Source organism: Tripterygium wilfordii, chromosome 18 (assembly GCF_013401445.1).
Source record: "Tripterygium wilfordii isolate XIE 37 chromosome 18, ASM1340144v1, whole genome shotgun sequence".
Lineage (NCBI taxonomy): Eukaryota > Viridiplantae > Streptophyta > Magnoliopsida > Celastrales > Celastraceae > Tripterygium > Tripterygium wilfordii.
The window spans coordinates 10,036,054-10,059,018 of record NC_052249.1 but is presented as its reverse complement, the minus strand read 5'-3'; the positions used below and the strand labels follow the sequence as shown (position 1 = coordinate 10,059,018).

The 22,965-nt window shown below is 36.6% G+C and overlaps 4 protein-coding genes across 5 annotated transcripts; 3 read left to right on the top strand and 1 right to left on the bottom strand.

Moving 5' to 3' along the window:
* The first annotated feature begins 274 nt into the window (after positions 1–274).
* On the top strand, positions 275–3,466 carry LOC119983719 (GRF1-interacting factor 2-like). 2 transcript variants are annotated; one of them, XM_038827428.1, is made up of 4 exons: positions 275–527; positions 1,167–1,243; positions 2,675–2,759; positions 2,848–3,466. In XM_038827428.1, the coding sequence occupies exons 1-4, from the start codon at positions 450–452 to the stop codon at positions 3,196–3,198; spliced, it is 591 nt and encodes a 196-aa protein (XP_038683356.1). In that variant the 5' UTR covers positions 275–449; the 3' UTR covers positions 3,199–3,466. The 2 variants fall into 2 exon arrangements, with proteins under 2 accessions (XP_038683356.1, XP_038683355.1); XM_038827427.1 differs by having other exon boundaries at positions 276–527; positions 2,824–3,466.
* An 807-nt stretch (positions 3,467–4,273) lies between these two features.
* Positions 4,274–5,553, top strand: LOC119984513. The gene has a single exon (XM_038828501.1). The coding sequence runs from the start codon at positions 4,486–4,488 to the stop codon at positions 5,389–5,391; it is 906 nt and encodes a 301-aa protein (XP_038684429.1). The 5' UTR covers positions 4,274–4,485; the 3' UTR covers positions 5,392–5,553.
* Positions 5,554–9,819: 4,266 nt separating this feature from the next.
* Positions 9,820–10,642, bottom strand: LOC119984593 (auxin-responsive protein SAUR32-like). The gene has a single exon (XM_038828610.1). It carries the CDS (start codon positions 10,377–10,379, stop codon positions 10,035–10,037), a length of 345 nt encoding a protein of 114 aa, XP_038684538.1. The 5' UTR covers positions 10,380–10,642; the 3' UTR covers positions 9,820–10,034.
* A 10,765-nt stretch (positions 10,643–21,407) lies between these two features.
* On the top strand, positions 21,408–22,753 carry LOC119983664 (homeobox-leucine zipper protein ATHB-12-like). The gene is made up of 2 exons (XM_038827359.1): positions 21,408–21,824; positions 21,932–22,753. The coding sequence occupies exons 1-2, from the start codon at positions 21,423–21,425 to the stop codon at positions 22,298–22,300; spliced, it is 771 nt and encodes a 256-aa protein (XP_038683287.1). The 5' UTR covers positions 21,408–21,422; the 3' UTR covers positions 22,301–22,753.
* The last annotated feature ends 212 nt before the right edge of the window (positions 22,754–22,965 follow it).

Below are 22,965 nucleotides of genomic sequence, written 5' to 3'. Positions count from 1 at the left end.
TTTTATTTATTAAAATTTAAATTAATTTGAGTTTAATCAATTAGATATGCTTGAAATATAATTCGGATTAAAGTCTCAACATGTAAATATTTTATAAATACATGATATTGTCTGACATGAAACTGACCCGGAACCAATTTTCCCCCACCCCTGTTGAGAGTTCAACTTTTGTTTTTCTGGGCATACGACCTTCACGGCCCAGTAAAGAAGCCCAACGTACATACAAGCCCAACCCAGTCTCCACTTACTCCTGTGCATCAAATTCCCAAGAGGCACAAATGCCCTAATATTTCAACCACAACCTTTCAAGTTTCAACTGCTTTCAATTCAATCTTCAAGCTGCTCTAATATTCTCTACTGTGTCTTCAATTTTGAAGCTTTTTGTAATGTTGTTGGGGACAGTTTTAGGGTTAGGATTTTAGGTTTAGCGATTTTGTAAGTAAAACAAAATGCAGCAGTCCCCGCAGATGATGCCGGTGGTGCCTTCATTTCCATCCACAAACATCACCACCGAGCAGATTCAGAAGGTATAATTTGTGTGCCTTTTCTATATATCTCAGTTATATGCTCATTCGGATTTCGAGCTTTCTTTTTTTGCTTCTTGAAATGAATGAATGGTTGGGTTTTGGAGGAATGTGTTGTAGAAATCAAATTAAATAATGGGGATAATGAACTAAAGTCAAATATAGAACATATGGGATTAATTGATTGTTGATTGAAAATTTGTTTCCCATTTGAGAAGTTGAACCTTCATGAATATAGCTTGTGTATATATGACAGAAGATGACCATTAAGAATAGTTTTTTTCAACTATTTTCATAAATTTAGGCGCACTTTGAATTTTTTTGGAAAGAAAATACACCTTGGTGCTTTACTGTTTCATCCTTGGTGCTTTATGGTTTCGAAAACAGAACTACAATGATGCACAGTTTTTGAATTATGGACTTAGCATTTTTAATTCATTATCCTCCTGAATATTGCATTTTTCCTGCGGAACATGTGGTCTGCTTCTTGTGGTTGAATATTTTGTTAGTTTAGCATTATATTTTACCCGGCTCAACTCATGTCTTTATCTGAATCTAATTGTGATGACGGTGTGAGTTGAATCAATTAATTTTAATATGGTGGTAAGATGTTTAATGAGTCTTTTTCAATGCCTGATGCAGTGCCTTGATGAGAACAAAAGGTTGATTCTGGCAATATTGGACAATCAAAACATTGGAAAACTTGCTGAATGTGCCCAGTGAGTCTCTCTCTGACTATCTCTATTCATCCACACACATTTTGGGTGTCTGTTGACTTGCGTACATGCTCATTTATCTATGTTATGCTCGGAGACTACCGCTAGATTCTGTTATTGGAGAAGCAGCACGAATTCAAGTGTCAAGCTCTTCATTGTCATGCCTAAGGGCAGGATCTCAAAATTCGCATCCCTAGTTAACAGTAAGAGAGAAAGAAATAAAGGAAAAGTTATGGATTCTGAATAGTCATGCTGTAAGACCTATATAGCACTGCAACTGAACTGGCATGCACATTAACATAACAAAACAACCAGGGTGTGGAAGAGTTGCCAAGGTAGAATCTTTCTGCTGGGGGACCATGGTTCTAGTCAATGTAGCAAGAAAATATCTCATGACTTAGCTGATGCTTAGTATGCAGGGCTACTTCAAGTGTGTGCAGTTTGTCTGTGCTTTTTCATAGGTTACCCTCAGTTATTTTATTTTTTAAAAAAAGAAAGGAAAAAACACTGTGGAATGATATTTTTGATCAAAAGTTTAGGATTGCCTATTGCGTTATCGTGATAAATCAACCTTTACCATCAAGAAATTTGGTAACTGTCTTGATTGGTGTTATACATTAATTTTTTGTTGAAACTGGTAGTTCTGAAAGTGGAATCCGTGTCAAATAAAAGTTTTGCCTCCCATATGCAAATTCCTGTTATTAATAGGAAGGGGGTTGCTGTGCAATGTATACATACAATGCAGTTTCTCTAAGAAGCAAGCAAGGGATTGATAAAAAAATTTACTTTTCTAACACATGTATCCATATGCCCAACGTGTTTAAATGGTCAAGACTGCCAACTTATTACTGGTAGACTTGACTTTGGTCCTACTGATATCAGCTCTCTTAATCTCTGTAGGCTTTCATTAGATTGTCACTGAGGTATAATTTTCTAGTGGCAGGAGTTGTAAAATGTGGAAAGGCGTGATTGATTTATGTTGCAATATTCATTCTTGAAGGTCTTGAATTTAATGTTGTCAAATTCGGGTTGTCACACTGCTGCCTCTAGCATCCTTGTTGTGGGCTGAGTCAGGGCCCCAAGCCTCGTATATGTTTTACATGATTTGAGATGGTCACTGCTGATCATTAAGCAACTCTTGCAAAAGAAGAAAAACCTTTGATTTTAGATCAAAATTTTATGATTTCCAGTCAATGAATCATGATTTTTGAAATCAAGATAGACGTATGGATTTTGTTATTTTAGTGCCAAATAACTTGCAGTAAACCTGCACAATGATAGTTCTTTTAGAATCTGCAATTTGTTTCCTCCCTCCCATCTTATTATAAGAGAGAGTGGTCATGCATGCTTATGTTCATGCATTAAAGTACGTGTGTTTGGTGTACTTGGTTTATCTGACACTCGTGGTTGTCATTTAACAAAATTTTTATTTAGGTATCAAGCTCAGCTGCAGAAAAACTTGATGTATCTGGCTGCAATTGCTGATTCACAACCACCTGCGCAAACATTGCCTCCTCAGGTGCGTATTAGAACTGACTGAAGATTATTAATATATAATGCTCATCTATTACTAAATCTTGCAGACGTCGCCACATCCTGGAATGCAGCAGGGAGGATTTTACATGCAACATCCTCAGGCTTTGGCAATGGCTCAGCAGCCGGGTTTCTTTCCCTCCAATATGCCATTACAATTTAATAATCCACTTCAAACACAGGATCCACAACAGCTACATCAGCTGCACCAACAAGCTTTCCAGGGCCAAATGGGAATGAGACCTGCAGGGCCCAACAATGGCATGCATTCCGAGGCCACATTTGGAGGTGGCATTGGTGCTGGCCCCACTTCAACTGCAGGAACGAATGATGCACGCGGTGGAAGCACCAATGCTGGGGCAACTGCCACTGATGGGCATGGGATCTCCGCCGGTGGGCATGACGATGATGGTGAAACAAAATGACATGGCCCCACGTGTACTAGTATTGCTGTGGTGGTTGTGATCTTTTGATAGCTTAGCTAACGTCCCGGCTGTTTTCTTTTAGTCTTTTAACAGATTAGGTAGATTTGCATCTCCTGCCAAGTCGGTGAGCTAAACTCACAGCTTGTGGTCTCCTGTTGTACGTTTAAAGTTGTGAACGTTGCAAATAGATGCAGGGCGACTAAGAATTCTTGTCCTATAATAGCTAATCGCTAGTTTTGATTTGTAACAAGTTTAGTTTAGCCTTCTTTCCTCTGTAGCTTTCCCATTCTGAAAGTGATGAGCCATGGAGGGTCCAGAATGAACAAATCGAACAACATCTGAGTGTAAAATAAAGAGGAAATGTTACGGAAAAAGTGGGTTAAAGTTGACGTTGATTCTGATAAAAACTAATTCCTGGCACCTTCTTTTGAGCGAAAGGTTGAGCTAATCTGAAGTTTCCACCCTATCAATACTCGAATCAAAACAGTAAAAGGGTCTCCATCTGATCTGTTGGCGTAATCTTCAGGCTTCTCTTTTTGTGATGCAAGAAATCTTTTTTTAAAAAAAAAAACTCTTTTATATGTCATCTATTAGGTTTGCATATATATTCAAAGATCCCCCTGACATTGATTAATGAAATCAAAGACTAGCTCCAGCATCAAATTAAAACGTCAATGTCTTACCATAATAATAATAATTGAGGCTGGTAGTTAATCTGAAATAAGAAAGAAAGAATTAAATACAATAGTAACGCCATCACCATCATCTACAAAGGACTTCAAACAACTTGTACTATTCTCTATAAAATTTAATTTTGGATTGGGATTTCACAGCTGCTACACCTACATGCATCACCACTACTATATGAAACATTAGGGTGTTGAAAAAAAAATCGTTCAAATCGTATCGAGGAAGTAAACGGACCAATTTATCGGTTTTTCTTTTTAAATTACTTATAACCAATTCAAAAACGATGAATAGATCGGTTAAATTTATGTGAAATAACCGGGGGGAAAAAAAACGAGTATAGTCGATCCTTTCCATAGGAAACGTATAAAAAAATAACATATTAAAATCTTAATCCTTCACATTTATTAGTCTTTTTGGGCTATGGGTGTGTACTAATCAAGCAACCAACCAACCAAACCCAATCTCTTCTCCCTTCATTTGTACTTTGCTTAAATAGATTTCATATTATCGTTAGTCTCTTCTCACCGCTCCAATATCTCCAACCGAAAACCCAGCAAGTCTGATCAAACCCCAGTAACACCTCAAGAACCAAGCAACATGAAAGAAGAGTGCCACCACCAGCAAAGAAGACTGCTCATGAACAAGCTCTTCAATACTCCTGCTGCTTACGTCATCCTCTTTTTGCTATCCTACACACTGGGTTACCTATCGGCCCCCTCCACTCCTTCTCCGCCTTCTAGAACCATCACCGTCTTCCATCAATCACCCAACTCCCCACAAGAACTCAGCAATTTCCGAGTCACGTCTCGCTGCGCCGACCCGCTACCTTCGAGGCTCGTCCGAGAGACGGTTCTTGGGAGAATCTTTAACGGTACCTCACCCTACGACGATTTCCCGCCGCCTTACGTCGGAGACCTCCTCCGTAATAACAGAATCAAAGGCTGGGGTTCATACGGTGCCGTTTTCGAGCACCTTATTCAAGAAGTGAAGCCGAGAATTATCATCGAAGTGGGGACTTTCTTGGGCGCGTCGGCTCTCCACATGGCCGAGTTGACTCGGAAAGTCGGACTCGAGACTCAGATTCTATGCGTTGACGATTTCCGGGGATGGCCCGGGTTCAGGGACCGCTTGTTCAAGGACATTAAGATGGTAAACGGTGACGTTTTGCTGCTATACCAGTTTCTGCAGAACGTCATTCACAAGAATGCCACCGATACGGTTTTACCCGTACCATTCTCGACCGGGTCGGCTCTTGAGAAGTTATGCGAATGGGGCGTGTTCGGTGATTTAATCGAAGTGGATGCGGGTCATGATTTTAATTCAGCCTGGGCGGATATAAACCGGGCTCATCGGATCTTGAGACCCGGTGGAGTGATGTTTGGGCACGATTATTTTACAGCTGCGGATAATAGAGGTGTAAGAAGAGCGGTTAATTTGTTTGCCCGGATAAACGGGTTTGGTATCGAAACGGACGGGCAACATTGGGTCATCCGTTCCTCTTGACTCGACTCGTTTTGCATTTATTTTCTTTGTATCGAAATTTCTTGTGATGATGTGAGACTTGAGTATAAATTTAGTCTTTTTTATTTATTTTTTTATAAGGGAAGGTAAGAGACTCGAACTCGAGACTTCTATAAGATACTATACGCATAAATATTATTAGAACTACTCATGGTTTTCAAGTATAAATTTAATCAAAGTCATGGAAAAAGCAAAATAATTAATAAATACGCGTACATGGATTTTCGGTTGGTTGCTGTTTTCGCACTTGAATAATGCAAGATAATATATATTTTTAAGGATAATAATAATAAGTTTAAGATTGATTAGATTTGTTGAAAAGTATTGATTGTGATAATAATAAAATTCTCAAGAAAATTAGATTATGTGAGGGACAAAGCATCTTCTGTTATTTATGTTGTTGTTGTTATATGTTAGTTAGTCCTTGGATCTTTATCTTGTTAACGACTCATTTTTGCATAGACATGATTTATGCATAATAAATTAATAATGACCACAAAAAAACAAAAACAAAAAAGAAAATTATTGGAATCAGACATTTATACTGGGAAGAGGAATTTTCCCACAATTGTGAAAAAGAGTCTCTGAGGGATTCTTACATAGAAAATGAAATGAGAGGCTCCGGGAGCTCTACGACATCTAGAAACTCAAAACTTTATTTGGTTCGGCATTTTCTTTGTATTCTTATCTGACTTAGTAGTATTAGTATTAATTATTATATATTTAGTCGTTTTCATTTATCAAAATAAGGTGATTTTTCAACTTTAGCTCACATCAGTACTTGTTTTCGAGGAATGGTTTCCCTCATCAAGCCTCCATAATTTCGGGTCAAAATTGGGTCTGGAAGTTCACGTATCAAATCCAAACAAATGTCCAGTCAAGGTGTGTCTGATAGCTAGTGACTGGGAATTTATCAAGAACGAAATCCTCACATTGAAAAGCCCAGTCGAGTGTTTTATTCTTTGGGTTTGCCCCAATCAAGTTTTCCAACACATATTAACTCTTGGGCCAATCCCAAAAGTCTTGGCGTCTTGTCTATTAATTTGAGATTGTTCTTAAAACCCAGATCAAGGTTTTTATGGACCACCAACCTTGTAGAAAAATAAGGCTCTATCGTCTATGGGCTTCTGATGGAAATACACCCAGTTTTAGTGAACAGCGATCCGTTGTTGGGATGCGAAGATGGGACATGCATGTCTCTTGCTAGTTGTAGAGATCCGTACTCATCCATTGTATATAATATTATCAACTACTTTAGAAGGATGACAATGGTTGGTCGGCCACTCAAGTAGAGCTGAGGAGTCAAACCAGAAGTGGTCTGGACTCTGGATTGTTTTGGGTGCGGTAGCTCTAGTGTTGTATTTTTTTTTTATCCACAGGAGGCCCAATGATAATCCTACAGAAGTATTGATGGTGCCAGCCTCGTCAAGGTTTGGTGTTCTTCACGGGTACTTTCCACTCTCTATAGGACATGGTGGAAGTCAGCAATGATATTATATGGAATACATATATGTGTTAATGTTTTGTTTGGTGGAGTGCAATATCTGATTCTTCAAATCAGCAGCCCCCTTGACTCGAGAGTTTAGTAACTTTTAGAGCAATCATATATGTGTGTGTATATATTTGTTAGAGAAATCTAATTAGCATCATCTTTAACAGAAATATCAAACGACGAACAATAGAGAAATTGAAAAATAGAATAGAAACAATCTCAACATAAAAATTTAAGTGAAAAACTTCAAAATTGAAGAAAAATCACATTTATTGTTAGAGATAACGAAAGAAAATTCACTATATGAAAAATTATTACAACCACACCCTTAGTAATTTTTCACCCAACCAAGAACCCAATTACACCCAAGAGATTTCCCACATAGTTTTCTCTACCTGATTCTCTTTGCAATACTTGTTCTTTAAGTTTATCCACTTGATGACTCAAGTACATATTTATAAGGTGTAATAAAAAAATACATATTTATAAGGTTGTACAAAACTTAATGTTATATTCGAATTGCTAATTCTAATCCAACTCGGAAAAATAAAAATTTCTCAATACTCAACAAAATATTATATATATATATATATAGTAGTGGTCAAGTCAGAATCAAGTGAAACACACTCAATTTTGTTTTCCCGGTGGAAGGATGGACACAGGAACTTGCCTTTACAGTTTACGAGCAATAGTCTTGTAAAGCTAATTCGTGTTCTTTTAAAAGAGAAGAATAAAATGTGTCAATGCCGTATGTATACTGCACACAAAAGTGGACGGCATGACCTTTCAACATCCATTAACAAATAACATCAGGAATTTATTGCACGAATTTAATTTGAAGTGGACCAAGATTTAAAAAAAGAAAAGAAAATGACATGTAATTTATCTGTTTGTAGTCCAATAGATTTATTTCATTGAATTAATCAATAGAATAGTTTTATTTACATTCTTTTATCCCATAATTCATTATCCAAAATTAATTGTTTTAATATAGATTCTATAATTTTTTAAAAACACAATTTAGAATTCATTTTTTAGTTCTGAATTCATTTGTTTTTGAAATTTCATTTAAAAAAACAATGGAATTAAGAAATTTCATTGAAAAAAACAATTGAATTAAGATTTGCCCGATAAAACTCATCGACAATGGATCTTGTTAGAAAGGGTTTTATACGTTGATTCTGAATATGTAATTTTTTAAAAAAATTTAACATGTATTTTGAGAGTTAAAACATTTTAAAATTTCGTTTAAGATATTTTGGCTCCCATGGACTATCACTATATGGGTTACCTAGCACTACTGAAAAAAAAAACTATTTTTGAAGAAGGAATTTCCGTAATAGAGCATGTCAATGGGTTGACCAGGGCATTAGGGGCTTTAATATTACTCATGCTTTGTTTTGATAAGTAGAGAAGATTGGTTGAGTTGTCCACTAAATATCGAAAATGACAAAACTAATTGGGAATTTGTGAAGCAAGTTCCAGAACTGATCAACCTCCATGTAGTTGCTAGTCTTTAATATATAAATACACTGTACAGTACATGTTTTATTTTCGTAGGTTCACTGTCTTGGACAATAATATTAACTGGCCAACCCTGAGTTAGTCCAAAATTAGCTGATTTAAATAAAACCACACCCTTCCAAGGGCTTTCTTTTGTTTTGTTTTTTGTCAGAAAAACTTTTGTTTGATGAGACACTCGTACTTGTGGTCCTGGTTTATTGTCAAATTAACTACTGTTATTGGGTCTTAATTTAGGTTATAATTTATTAGCCTATAGAAAAATACAAAAAAAAAAAAATGTTGTCATCTAGCATCCATCCCTATAATTGTTAGATAAAAATAAAACCATAAACAAAATTAAGGGTCCGTTTAGTTTTTTTTTGTTTTTTTTTTCGTTTCCTGATTGTTTTTCAATGATCTTATGTTTCGTGTGTTTTCTAGAATGGACAATCAAATGAGTTTTAATATTTGTTTTCTATTTTCCAAAAAAAAAATGAAAACAAACAATATAGCAAATAGACATTTTATCAAATATTCAAACAAATTAAATGCTGTTTAAAAAAAAAACGATACACAACATTTTAATTGGTAACATGCATAACAGGGCAGCGGTATCATTTATTTTTCAATAAAATACATCTCATCAAGTTTCCAACTTTACTTTCGTTTTGATGGTTACATATATACATAATCAGAGACATGTATGCCCTACAATTAATTAATACTTGGCAACAACACAACAACATGCACAGCAGGTAACCCCAACGTTGAATGCACAACAAATTAAACAGCAGCAGAGCATTTCCTCAAACCAAGTCTTACTATGAAACCCACTTTGGTTCACCTCAAGTACGTACGTGTGTATATATATATATAGGAAATCTCACATAAAGGTTTAATGTAAAGATGTAAAATAAGAGTTTATGTTTACATCATTGATTTAAAACATGTGAGATCCAAAGCAATGAACCCCACTTGTCATCTCATTCATATACACCATTGATTTAAAATATGTGGGACCCAAAGCAGTGAACCCCATTTGTCATCTCATTCATATACACCATTAAGATCAAACAACGATTTTACGTAATTCAGTCAATTTTGTTCACGGGTGACGAAGATAAATATTATTAATCGAGTTTTTATGTTCGTAGATATAACAATCCTAAAAGAATATATGATGATGGTTAGCATTTTTTTTTTCTCTCCCACCCCAATTTCTTCTTTTTTTAAAGAGGGGTTTGAGGTGGGGGTAAGATTTGAACCCATGACCTAATAAGTAGAAGGCAATCGAGCTATTAGTTGAACCACAATCACGTTACATATGTAAGGGAATAAATACTCATAATTCAGCCCTTGATGATGTCAACATTAATGGAATAAATACTCATAATTCATTGTAACAAGAAATTAAATTAATGAAAAGCATATTAGTTTTGTCATTTTTCATTAAACAAAGATAACAAAATCTCTAAGAACATTTGTCGTTATTGTCGCACCATCTTCTTCGTCATCATCACTCACCCACAACAAGAACGAACCTAAAAAGGGAATTTACAAAACCCAGAAAGCAATCATTTTTTTCAGGGAAGTTTAGGCCTTGTTTGGCACCACAGCTAGCCGCCTCTAATTAAACCCTAAAACACCCAATATGATGTTGATTCTGATGATGAAAGGACTGCTCCCTATCAATCATTCCCTGAACATACCTAAATTCCTCAACATGGCAAGGAATTGTGATCGTCCCTTTCTGATCAAACCCATACTCCTCCTCCGCCTCCTTCAACAACTGCATGAAGAGCGGGTGATTAAAGTAAATCACAGGCACCACAAATCTCTGCTGTTCCTCTCCCTGTCCTACTTTTATTGCCAAACACCCCTTTGGGACATCTCTGATCACTTGCTGTTGTTTCTTGAGCGACAGATGCAGATGGAAGTTCCTCGATGAACTCCTCTCTCCGCCGCCGCTACCCATCTCGGTTTCCCCTGAAAAAAAAAACAACAAGCAAAGAAAAAGCTACCTAATTCCAATTTTCACGAGAAAACGCAGGAGAACGGCCAGGGCTCTGCTACGATTGCTTTCCTGTATAGGGTTAGCGAAGAGTATCTAAGTGACCTTGGAATGTTAGTCATGGCCGATAAACATTTGATACAGAACGCACACACCAAACAAAGAAGAAGAAGAAGAAGAATAAAGAGCTAGGAGGAGAAGGAAAACTGGAATCAAAAGGGAGGTTTTATGGGAGGAATCTGAAATTGGGGGATTTTATAAAGTGTGAGTAGGGTTTTGCTTACGTTGTTTCTAAGGCGTCCGATTAAAGTTGATTATGATGATGATATATCAACGGATGGGAAGTAGTTGTTGGAACGGACTCATACGGGGCAGTGCTAGCCGGTTCGTAAAGTTATAGTTTCAGAATTTTGGAGGCACGTGGACTGTGAGTGGCGAGAAGGATTGACACGTGGATGAAGGTAGGGTTGTGAGGTATCTAATAACCGACAATGTGGCGTCGTTTTGCAGTGAGAGAATCGTAGACAGCCAATAGCATTGACTGAACATGTCCATGTAGACATCAAAGGTGTCTCGTCAGCATCTGCTCTATACTTGGAGAGACACATATTCTCCCACAGTGACAAATCAATTTAATAATAATATATCTAAGGGTATATTAGGTATTTGGGGACAGTAGCACGTGATCTTTATTTTTATAAATACCTTAGATGCTCTTAAAAACAAGGGTTTAAGAAGACAGTGGGGTCCATGAGAGGACATATACCATTGCCTGGTCCTAAATGTGTACCCTTAAACATAGGGTAGGTAGGAATAAAATGGTGGACAAAATGACAAGAGTACCCCTCTAGTTATGTCAAAATTTGTGTACATAGTCGTTGGTGTAACGGGCCCCATGATTGTCGTGGTGGAGTCTGTTGTAGAAGATATTTTTTGGGGTGGGTGGCTTAGCATTTATGATAATCTTAATTTAGCAAAATTAGTGAAAAATGAAGAAGCAAATTAGCTTTATATTAACGTTTTTAATTACCAAAAATATTAATGCACTTTTTCTAAAATTTTATTAGTGAATTTTTATTTCCTTGTTTGCTATCATAGATTGCAATTAATTAAGGAAATATAGTTTATTTGCTTTCAAATTTTTAATTAAGGTCAATGAATTGGTATATGATTTTAGTTTTGGCATTAAATAGCTAGACTATCTCTTTCAATTACTACCGTCAATGGTTTCTCTCTATAATATTTTAGTTTTGACATTTTTTTTTGAAATACGGTCAAGATATATGTTTCTCATTATAATCGAATCCAATTGTCAACCGAGCCACCTTTAATTGGTTTTTGACATTAAAAACTACAAATATAGCACAAAATCACATAATATCCACACAGTTAGTTATAAGAATTGCAGCATGGTCGGAAATGCACTGATTTGTTGAGAGTTCGAATGCCAAAATGATGGATACTTATTTGGTATATTTTATGTTGTCTATACATGATTATTTAAACATCATATATGAACATTTATTTGAGAAGTATGTATTGATACATTGAAAAGGGTGACCATTTTGTAAATGATAATTTGATTTGAGAAAATTATTATTGCACTGGAGAAACAAGCGGTACTTGTTGTGCTAAAATCATCAATACCCACAAATAATACCACCAAATTGATTGATCAAACCAATTAATCCAACCTAAATATGCAGAGAATCAAGTAATAAACAATATTCAAGAGAATCAAAGTAGTATAGAAAGAAAACACAACAATATATGTGATTTTGCACACAAAGGCCTATGTCCACGGGCAGTAGAGAACAAATTTTACTATATTGACAAGTTACAAACCAAGAGAGACTACTCAATACAAGTAAAACAAACCCATTGTAGATGTTATATTGTTTCTGCAAGCTCTCTCTACAAGAAAATCAATGGAGAAGACAATAAATACAAGAAACTCACTTATCCACAAGGCAATCGGAACCCCAAGAGCCCTTCTCTCGCCTACCTCTTGGATCCCTCCACTCTCTCTTAAGTGCTTCTCCTTTGTAAGTGTGCTCTCCCTAAACGGTGCCCCTAGGGTATTACCGAAGCAACACACTAAAAAAAGACTAATTTTGATCTATTTTATAGGTCTTGTTAAATAATGACTCATATTAGAAGTATTACTTAATATCTAAAATCTCCAGGAAAGGGAAAGTTGTGCGAGAGAGGAGCGTAGTGTACTAGTCGGTATGGTACTGCATTACTGTTGTGGGTTGATTATTTTTGTATGGGATATATAATTGTATTTTTGGATACCTAGGTAGCTGGTATATAAGGGTTACAAACCCTAGCCGATTATTCTGAGAAATTTCCTACATTGAAAACAGTCGCAAACCCCGAGAACAATATGCGTATTGTTGAACCTTGTAAATCCTATGTTTTTCTTTTTTTCTCTCTTTTCCGATTGTTTCTCTATATTGTTATATAATATGTGTTTGCCTATGAGGAATTTGTTTCTCAACAGGTTTGGCCTGACAGTCCCGTCCGATTAGGATATGCCACTAAAAATGCTCCTGGACAAAATTTGTCCGGATGGGACCAAAGGGGTGTCCGGACGGTTCAACAAAAAACAGAGTGGAAAAATGCAGAAACGAGCCAAACTTCCATCGAGTACTATATCACAATATATTCTCATTATCCTTCAAATTACCTATTCGTAGTACCGCATAATATACACATCGTCAAAACACAAGAAGGTAGGACAAAAGCTATGCCTTTACTTGTTTTGTGTAATTAACAGACTTTAATCTGACTCATACACGGATATGTATATATGCAAAACCAAAACCATCCAAAGTTAGGGGGGCTGATAGACCTTTTTCAATAAAGTATATAAAAGGTGTCTAACCAAATGATTGTGTTATAGCCCGGCATGCTATTATGTCACCTTTAGTTTGATGCTGCTTTTTGCGTAAACAGCATCCCACTTCACATCAGGTCAGATCGTCTTGCTATGCTCCGGCCCAACGTGGCACAAGAAGCCCAGTGGCTTAGTAGGTTGTTTTAAGTCATAAGAGCCAATAGTCCTAGCCCATCTCAAGGCGGTATATCGCAAGAACTCATCGAATAGTCAGAGGCAGCCCAGTAGTATTCGTTCTATGAACAATTCATTTATAATTTCTTTTGTTGATTTTGCGATAAAGTTGGGCATCCCATAGCCCAAACAACAAAGGAGCCTAAGACGAAAATCATAGTACAGTGGTACTGCTAGGTAGCCCAATTATCTCAAATTTATGTGGGGTCTATGTGACATGGTCATTGTTTAAATTTTTTTCAACTTGACACATGACACGACCATGCCACATAGGCGCCACTTAAGACTTAGGATGACTTGGAACACAAAAAACTTGGGCTCTAGCTTTAGCATTTTTCATCATAGTATGATTAAATGAACATGTAAAAGGTTCGCAGGACAGACCAATTAGGCTCAATTAAAACCATACCCAATCCTATCCTCTATCTTGTGACTCCCAATCGCGACTTCGTGTTGGTGGGGTGGGGTGGGGTGAGATGAGTATAGAGGAGGTGCCGTGCTTCTGGTTGGTTGAGTGAAGAGGAGTGTCCTCATCGCAGATGGGTTCTTGGTAGAAAGGAGGAGAAGGGTTCTCGGTAGAGAGGAGGGAGCCGGAGGTGGACTTCGGGAAGTAGAGAGAAAACTTAGTGAGGCGGAGGATTTGGGCTTAAAGCACACATTAAGCATGATTTTTTTCCTTGAAATCTCAGCCATTGATGAGAATTCCGTCTGTATTTTGAGTCCGTAAGTTGAGTTCATATAAGAGAAAAAAAAAAGTATATATAATTATATATATCTGGTAATTCTGCCATAATGACCCTCGTAAACCTATCTGAAACTTATTAATAAAAGAAGATCTTATCATTCTAGTGGCCTATTGAATGCGAACGAGTGTCCAATATATATAAACAAGATAGATTTGAAGAGGCCTTTCACATTTGAACATCAAGAATTGCTTCTCCACAAGGGAAAAAGAGGGAACAAAGTTGCATTGGATTCCAACACAGTTTGAAATAATACCAAATCATAGAAGTGTGAGCTAGGTATCACTACAATCATGTCCAAAAAAACTTCAAACCCTACACTAGTCCAAAAGCTTTAAATGAGCTTTTAGGGTTTAGGTCAAGTTCGTATAGCCATGCACCAATCATTCATAGAAAGTTGTGGTCATAAAAGCTTCTATTATGAGAATTCAACACACACGGGCCAATTAAGGTCCTCCTCCCTACATCTCTAGATAATGAAAATCATGGATATACAGCCAAAAAAAGGCAAATGTTTTGACTCTATGAGTTACAAAGGTCAAAAAGCTTCAATTTCCCAAAAAAAAAATAGTCCTTTTATTTTTAACTACAAGACAGCACTCACACAATCTCCTTTTCAACAAGGACTAATGTAGGGAAGACTAGAAAACGTGTTGAAACTTGAAACTCTGAAAAAGAAGATAAGCCAATCAATATGTCCCCTGACCCCTGTAATATTATGGGAGGTGCAATGTACAAAGAAAAAACATAGAAAAAAATCTACATAGTTTCATTTCTTCAAGCAATACATCACTTGTGAGAAAGGTGTGTCCATGAGGTTTACCATGCATATACTTGGATCAAGTTTTCTTTCTTCATTGGTGGATCTCAATCCTTAAATGGGTGAAAAACCTACAAGAGAGGGACGTGCTCTTTCCACACAAAAACAGTTCCAGATTAAGGAATATATAATGAATTGAAATACATTATGCAAAGGTCTAGAAGAAAGGTAGAAAGAGTGAATGTGCAATGCAACCAACATGTATAAAAAACAAAATTATATTTTCAAAAAGGAACAATACTAGTGGGTCTCAAATCTCAGTGAAGAATCACAAATATCCAAACCTAAAATCAGTACAATGACTTGCATTCACAGCTATATACAAATATTTCTTCCATGTCTTGTGTTTAACTTAATAGCATCAAAAACCCCAACTATTGTACCACTAATTAAGTATAGAAGCCGGCATGTGTGTGTGCTTGTATGTTCAGACCAAGTATGATTGTAATCTCATTAACGGATATAGGTTTTGATATATGAAGAACAATGTAATTTAGAAGCAAATTAAAGAAGATAACACAGAGAAAGAGAGATTACAAAGCATTACTTTACTTTTTCACCACCAGTAGCAAATATTTTTCCCCTTATCAATCATATAAAGTAGTTGGGAACACAAAATTCTAAGAAAAATGTAACAAAGACATAATTTTGGAAGTTGGGATTTCCATTATCTACAAGAATAAATCAAATCCTTTAATGATTTATTTTGAACAAAAATGATTTGGATTAATCCAGAATCTCTGGAGGAGTCTGAAACCCTAAAAGAGAGAGAGAAGAAGACCAGATCTGAAACAGACAGATCTCCATATACTGGAAAAGCATCATGAGAAAGAATCTACCTAATGATGAACCTCAAAAGGCGACCATCATAATACCATCAGAAAACACAAAACAGATATCAGAAAGTATGTCATCATGAAACTCTTTTTACCCAAAAACCTAGTCAAATACTTCATCATGACACCAATCTGCACAATAACTACCTAACAACCTTAATTACCCACAAAAAAACAATTGAAATCAGAGCCACCACATATTTATTTCTAGAAATATAACCAAAACATAAAGAAAAGATGGAAATGAAGAAAGCAAACCCTAGCCTCTTCATGCACATCCATCGATCCCCTTGATCCAGCACGAGCAAATAATTGGGGGGAATGAAGCCTGGTCCGACGACAATTAATAACCCATCATCAAATCTAAATCGAAAATAAGTGTCCTCGAGCCAGACAACATTCCCCTCAAAACAAAAGCTCTCTCTTGATACCAAAGATATTGTGTGTGTTGAAGCTTCTCAATCGATCTGTTTTTATCCCCCAAGAGTATCGCCTTTCTTCAAGGGGGATTCCTTTTTGTGTGATTGTGAAAGGATGAATGGAAAGATGGTGGAGTTGGGGAGTTACTTATATTAAATTCCAAAACCCGCATAACTAACGTTGAATAAAAAGACAAATACATAGCTGCCGCCTGCCTGCAGAGATGATCACCCCACCCCACTCCATGCACACTCCCTCTCACTCTAGTCTCTTCTCTATCTATTTCAACCGTTTGATTGGCCACGTCACCAGTGATAAATGATGATGGTAACACACCTAGCAGTACTAACATTCACTGTGAGAATAGCTGAGACCTCCCCATGCTCATGAACAGTAAAATAAAATGTGATTACTACATTATTAATTATTGGAATGTAATGATGGTTTTAATAATTGAAGGTAAAAAATGGAATCAAAAAGTGATGAGGGTAATAGAAATGAGTCAGAGGAGTGGTTGAGTTTTTGCGTTGCCCAATAATGGAAGGAAAACCCATCACTTAATTATTATTTACCCTATTTAAAAAACACAATTACTTTCACAAAAATCAATGTTAATTTTTTTAAAGAAAATACTATTATTATTCATAAAAAAGAGAGGGCCTCGTCTGTCGTGTAACTTTCAGCAGAGGGCGAGAATTTCGAGGGGACGACCGACTGATCAGCTCCAGGACTAGGAGCGGGGTCCACGCTGCCCATTTCACTTTTGTTTTTCTCTTTTTTACTTTTTACCCCTCGTCAACTTCTTTGCTATTCTTTGCCTTGGTCAACATTTTGACTCTATACCATATTTTTTCCTTTTTTTTTGTTTTATATATTTTCCATCAGTCAAATACTATTAACTTAATCTGTAAAGAAATTTGAAATACAAATGACAAATGTGGCTCATTCTCTCTTGTTCTTGTCTGTGTGTGTCAGTGTGTGAGGGAGTGCCCGGAAGATGTGCTGGCCATGGCAAGCAATTATAGCTATATTGCTATATATATTGTCCTTTCAGAAGCAAAGACTTTATCGTATTACTTGTCTGTACACACATCAAAGTGACAAACGGAGACGACCATACATTTCTAACGTTTTTCAAGTTATTGAAATCTGTGGACTGACACTAACAACACGTAAATGTCAAATCTTTTAATTGTCTCAATCTCAATTACCTCAATTATAATATAATCATAAATTATTAAATCAATCTAAATTAAAAAAAAACCCTTAAATCATTCAATATTATTTAAAGACAAACCATCCTGCCTTCTCCATGCTGTGACCTTGTGGCTCTCTTCATATGCAACGTCAAGTGCTCTCTCTCTCTCTCTCTCTCTCTCTCTCTCTCTCTCTCTCTCTCTCTCTCTGTTCCTCAGATACTACCCGCCACTCACATGAAAAAAATAAAATTAAAAAGGGGAGCAGTTGAAAAGAAGGAAAGGTTAATGCAGTTTTTTGATCTGCTTTTAGCCTCTCAAATAAGTCAATTTGGTGTCTCAATCAAGGAAAATAAAATTACTCAAACGTACACAAACGCATTGGGTTCTTACAAATATTGGGTAAGCATTCGCTGTCTTTTGTTTGACAATCGTTTTATTTCTAGACCTAAATTACTTTAATTATATCCGTAGCATTGTAATTAGTGAAAGTGATAACTACACACACACACACACATATATATTATACAGTCCTCTTCTGTTTGTTTTTTATTTATTTTGGAGAATATCCAGATCATCCATGTCGGCCATGAATACTTATCATCATCTCTACGTACGTACTATTTTAAGGTCAAAACACAAAGCTTACGCTATGGGATTGCATTAGCGTTCACTTTGCCTAATTTCCTTCAAAAAATTTCTACGTCACCTGCAGCACAGTGACTGCCACAATTTATGAGTCTTTCCTCTTTTGGTAATTGAGTGTCCCTTACACATACTACCTTCCATATTCCATCTTTGGTCCATGACTTGACCAATGAACAAGCACCCAACCAGGCCTTCCAAACTGGGCCTTCAATACTTCTCTAAGAAGCCCAGCGCAAGCTTCTTATTGAGTTATTGTACAAGTTTAGGCTTGACATACGATTGGTTGGGCTTTGCCCAACTCAACTCTGTTTTAATTTATCAAACTCTTTAGCTTGTTTTGAAGCGAATAAGAGAGAGCTATGTATCTAGGAGGAAGTGCTAGACGTCTAAGCAACTTGTCAATCTGATCTCAGTTGTCTAGATGTATGGATAACATTTTAAAATACATGTGGAGCTCATTACATATATTTTAATTTCATTCATACACCTCATCAACAAGGATAACTGAAATCTCAATTGCTAGACGTTTATCTTTTTCGTTAGATTTTTGTTTGTTCACTTATCAATGGTTATTAATATATGTGGGCCTCCTGATCACTTGAGCCCAAAAATGAAAAGCTGAGTCATTCTTAAAAGACTTCGACGTGTCCAAACTCAGCCCAGTCGATCAAACTGTCACTCTGTTCAGCCAGCACCGCATCTTAGTACACCGATAAGGGCTGAGCAGACACAAGATTAGATTACTGGTAAATACCCCAAGTCATGTCCAGTGACCCCCACAAGATTAGGAAATGAATGCGACTTCAATTCAATCCAGTTTTCACATGCTATATATTTAGAAGTTGACCCAATTGGATACGACCAGGTCAACACAGTACACCATTCCATTCATTCTACAACAACGTAGCCGATTCATTCTCTCTCTCTCTCTCTCTCTCTACTCTTTTTTCTGCAGTTGTGGACTAAAACTGCTTACTTGCTCCAACCATTTGTCCACCATCTCTCAACATCTAACTTTGCAGCTTGCCTTTTATCTATCAGATAGGTTCATTGTTTCCACACTTGCCCATACGAAAGAACTACGAATAGCCATACCCTCGCCAGCCCGCCTAATACAGATAAAAAAAACTGTCACAAACAGCTCTCTCTAGTCTCTATCACTTGTAATTTCAAGTTTATCTTTCTTGTCTTAAGCGAGACAAGACAAGGAAGAAAGAAAAAGAAGATGAGCTGGATAGTTTTTATTTTCATCAAGATTTTTTAAAGTGTGAATGAATATTCATTACGTATATATCCTCCTAGACTAGGTCGGTTGAATGGTTGGGTCCACCTAGGAGGATTAATTAGACAACTATAATCCTAACCTTACAACTGTTGGCACGATATTTACTACTAATTAAGTTGAAAAACATGTTAGTCCAATAACAACACTATATTAAACCACATGAAGAATACTAATCGTATTTTACATGTCTCGTCACCTCACGCACTATATTAATACTACTAGATCCCTTACTTTCGTTCGTCCATCGTATTCAATGCTCAATGTGCTCCTCGCTTATTAGATATATATATATATATATATATATATATATATTAATTGTTATGGAAATTATTTTTTTTGTGTGTTGAAATTTCACAAAATTTGGACGGATAATCATCTTCGATGTAGCCGGTGAAGTTTTGTAGTGATAAGATAATCATGTCTGAATGCAATGACGTGACATGTAGTGACAAACAACCTGAAACCACGTCGTTTTACTCGGCCGATGTTCTATCTACCAAAACCAACGCCACTCTTAAGGGTGCGAAAAAGCCATCGAACTCGCTAGGAGAAGCGCCAAACCCACCAACTTTATGTTAGGTGCAAATTAAAAATCTCACATCGATTAAATATGGGAAAGGCTGTCGGTTTATAAGTATGAATAATATCTCCATTGGTATGAGATTTTTGAGTAAAAAATCATGAACAAATCCATACGGGAATAAGTTTAAAACAAACAATATCATACCAATGTAGAGATGTAGGATCCAGAATTCCAATAATTTACATATAAATATTAGATCTATTGATCACTCATAGATGGCTGAGTTGGTTGGTGTTAAATTGTTCTAACAGAGAGATCCAAGTTCAAACTATTCATACACAGGTAAAAATTCAAAGCTTGTCCCCACACAACTCTGGATTAGGTACGATACTTGAGCAACCGTAGGCACAACCGCAACTTTCGTGCCACGTCATGATGTAAGATCCAAAGAAAAACGAAGACGAAATGGGAATGCATAGTTTGGAGCCGTGTACAGGTGGCAACATATCGTTGGGAGACGTGTGACAGGTGACAAGTAATTGTTCGCGAGCCACTATTCTTATTGGTTCCAAAAATATTTTCCGAATTTCTTTGAAATTCTTTTATCAAATAATGGGATTTTTACAAAAATCGAAATTCACCAACAACCAAAGTTGGGGACGTTGATGAGTGGCTCGGCCGACTAAGTCTCATATGGCTCGAGTCGACTAAATGAGTGGCTTAGCCGAGGATTTGACTGAAATAAATCACACTATCTTAGATGATCGGGTAACCTTGTATTTAAATCGAGAAAGACACTGTATAAATTTGTTGTTTGTATATTATTTATTGGCTTAAACTTAAGCCCGCTTGTACACAAATTTCTCACCTGATGATAAGATAAGATTATCGTGTTCGAGTTTACTTGGGAGCTCTTAACAAGCTTCTTAATAATGTAATTTTTAAACTAACTCGGAAGCTTTTATGTATAATGTTAGTAAATTTTTTTATTATTTTAATGTCTATTTGATTCTTCCTAAACTCATAGAGTCATACATAAAGCTCCTTGTCAATAAAAGAAAAAGAAAAAGAAAAAGAAAAAAAGCTCTTGGAAAACTTCCTTAATGCTTCATGGAGAACGTGATTCACGCCGCCGACACTATAAACAACAAGGCTAGGATGAAGTTAAGATGCAGATGGCGACCATTCGAATACATTTTTAAGTGTGTGGTACCACCAACAACATTACAAAAACTAAGACAACAATAATCAACTAATTAAAGCTAAGCCGGCTCCATAGTTTAAGTTTTAGCTCTAAAATTAATCGATAATTGATAAGACAAAGACCATTAATTTCCCAGGAAAAAAAGATTAGAATCTTCTTCAGCACTAAAACCGACTTCAACAATTAATTCACCCACCCCCCACCACACACTTGAGATATAAATTCACACAAACCCTGTTTATATAGCCTCAAAACTATGACACACAGCCCAGAAAACACAATTGACATAGCTGTTACCAGAATGCTTGGGGAAGAAGAAGAAGAATATTCTCCTTCTTCGGAATCTTTTAGCCTCATGAACACACTGAGAAAGAAAAAGAGCAGCAAGAACAACAAGGGGAGATTTAGTGATGAGCAGATCGAGTCATTAGAGTCCATGTTTGAAACAGAGACTAGACTTGAACCCAAAAAGAAGTTGCAATTTGCGAGGGAACTTGGGTTGCAGCCTCGTCAGGTTGCGATTTGGTTTCAGAACAAGAGAGCGAGATGGAAGTCCAAGCAGCTTGAGCGAGACTACACCATATTAAGAGCTAATTACAACAGCCTCGCTTCACGATTCGAGACTCTAAAGATAGAGACGCAGGGTTTGGTTTTACAGGTACTTGAAGAATTCTTACCCACCTTTGAAAACTTTTTGTTTAGTTATGAGTAAGAATTTAATACAATTACAGATATATGTATTAAATATGGAGTTGTTATTTGCAGTTGCAGAGACTGAAGGATATGGTTCAAAAGTCAGAAGAAGAGAGGGAGTGTTGCAGGCGAAGTGAAGGGGCACCGAGAAGCAATGAAGGGGAATTGGAGAATGGCGACTTCAGCAAGCGCGAATCGGAAGTGAAGCCGAGCTTGTCAATGGAAATATCAGAACATGGACTAGGAGTACATTCAGATGATGATGGCAGCATAAAAACAGAGTACTTTGGATTAGACGATGAACCAAACCTTATGAGTATGGTAGAACCAGCTGGTAATAGGAATCCATTGACATCACCAGAAGATTGGGGTAGTCTTGAATCTGATAATCTGTTTGACCAATCTAGTAGTGGTTATCAATGGTGGGATTTCTGGTCTTGAATGTAAATAAGATGTTGAAGAAAATAAAATTTCCTTGATAAGTTCTGACTGCTAAGAGGGCCAACATCTAGGGACAAACATTTTGGAGTGAACCACGAAACCAATGGAAAATTACTTTTCTGGGTTATGAGGGATCCACTGATCAGAGATTTTCAGCATATGATGTTCAGACAACTGGAAGAGATGAAAATGTGGATTCACTTGCTTGAATCCTCTGCTAACAACGGCCAGAAATCCCCTGTTTTTAACCCCGAAAGTGCAAGGATTATGACACAGTGCGAATTAGGATCCTGAAACTCACTCCCTCCCACAACGTTCCCTTCAAAAACCAACTTCACTTCAATGAACATCTTGTCATTCTGCTATAATTTTAGACTGTTAGATTTTGTGCTTCATAATAAAGCCTAGACTCTGTTTTATTCTTTACTAGTTATGAATTAGTCACTTCATTTATATGCTCTTTAATATGTCATCAGAAATCAACTGCAAAGCATCAAATTTTGGCTTTTTGCACTACTATACCAGGACATGAGACACAATACATGTGACGCAGATAGAAACAACTGGAGACTAGGAAACAAAAAATGTAGTAGAAGCTACAGCGAACTCTCTCTTTTTTGAATATTTATTTGTTCTCCATTCCCAGTACAGAGTACTTTCTAAAT

What these genes read in the sequence shown, in the direction of transcription:
- LOC119983664 (XM_038827359.1), top strand. Translation starts at nt 21,423, where the DNA reads ATGACACACAGCCCAGAAAACACAATTGACATAGCTGTTACCAGAATG. An exon ending in CGCAGGGTTTGGTTTTACAG is followed by an intron (nt 21,825 to 21,931) that starts GTACTTGAAGAA and finishes TGTTATTTGCAG; the next exon opens with TTGCAGAGACTGAAGGATAT.
- LOC119984593 (XM_038828610.1), bottom strand. Translation starts at nt 10,379, where the DNA reads ATGGGTAGCGGCGGCGGAGAGAGGAGTTCATCGAGGAACTTCCATCTG.
- LOC119984513 (XM_038828501.1), top strand. Translation starts at nt 4,486, where the DNA reads ATGAAAGAAGAGTGCCACCACCAGCAAAGAAGACTGCTCATGAACAAG.
- LOC119983719 (XM_038827427.1), top strand. Translation starts at nt 450, where the DNA reads ATGCAGCAGTCCCCGCAGATGATGCCGGTGGTGCCTTCATTTCCATCC. An exon ending in CCACCGAGCAGATTCAGAAG is followed by an intron (nt 528 to 1,166) that starts GTATAATTTGTG and finishes TGCCTGATGCAG; the next exon opens with TGCCTTGATGAGAACAAAAG. An exon ending in CGCAAACATTGCCTCCTCAG is followed by an intron (nt 2,760 to 2,823) that starts GTGCGTATTAGA and finishes TAAATCTTGCAG; the next exon opens with ACGTCGCCACATCCTGGAAT.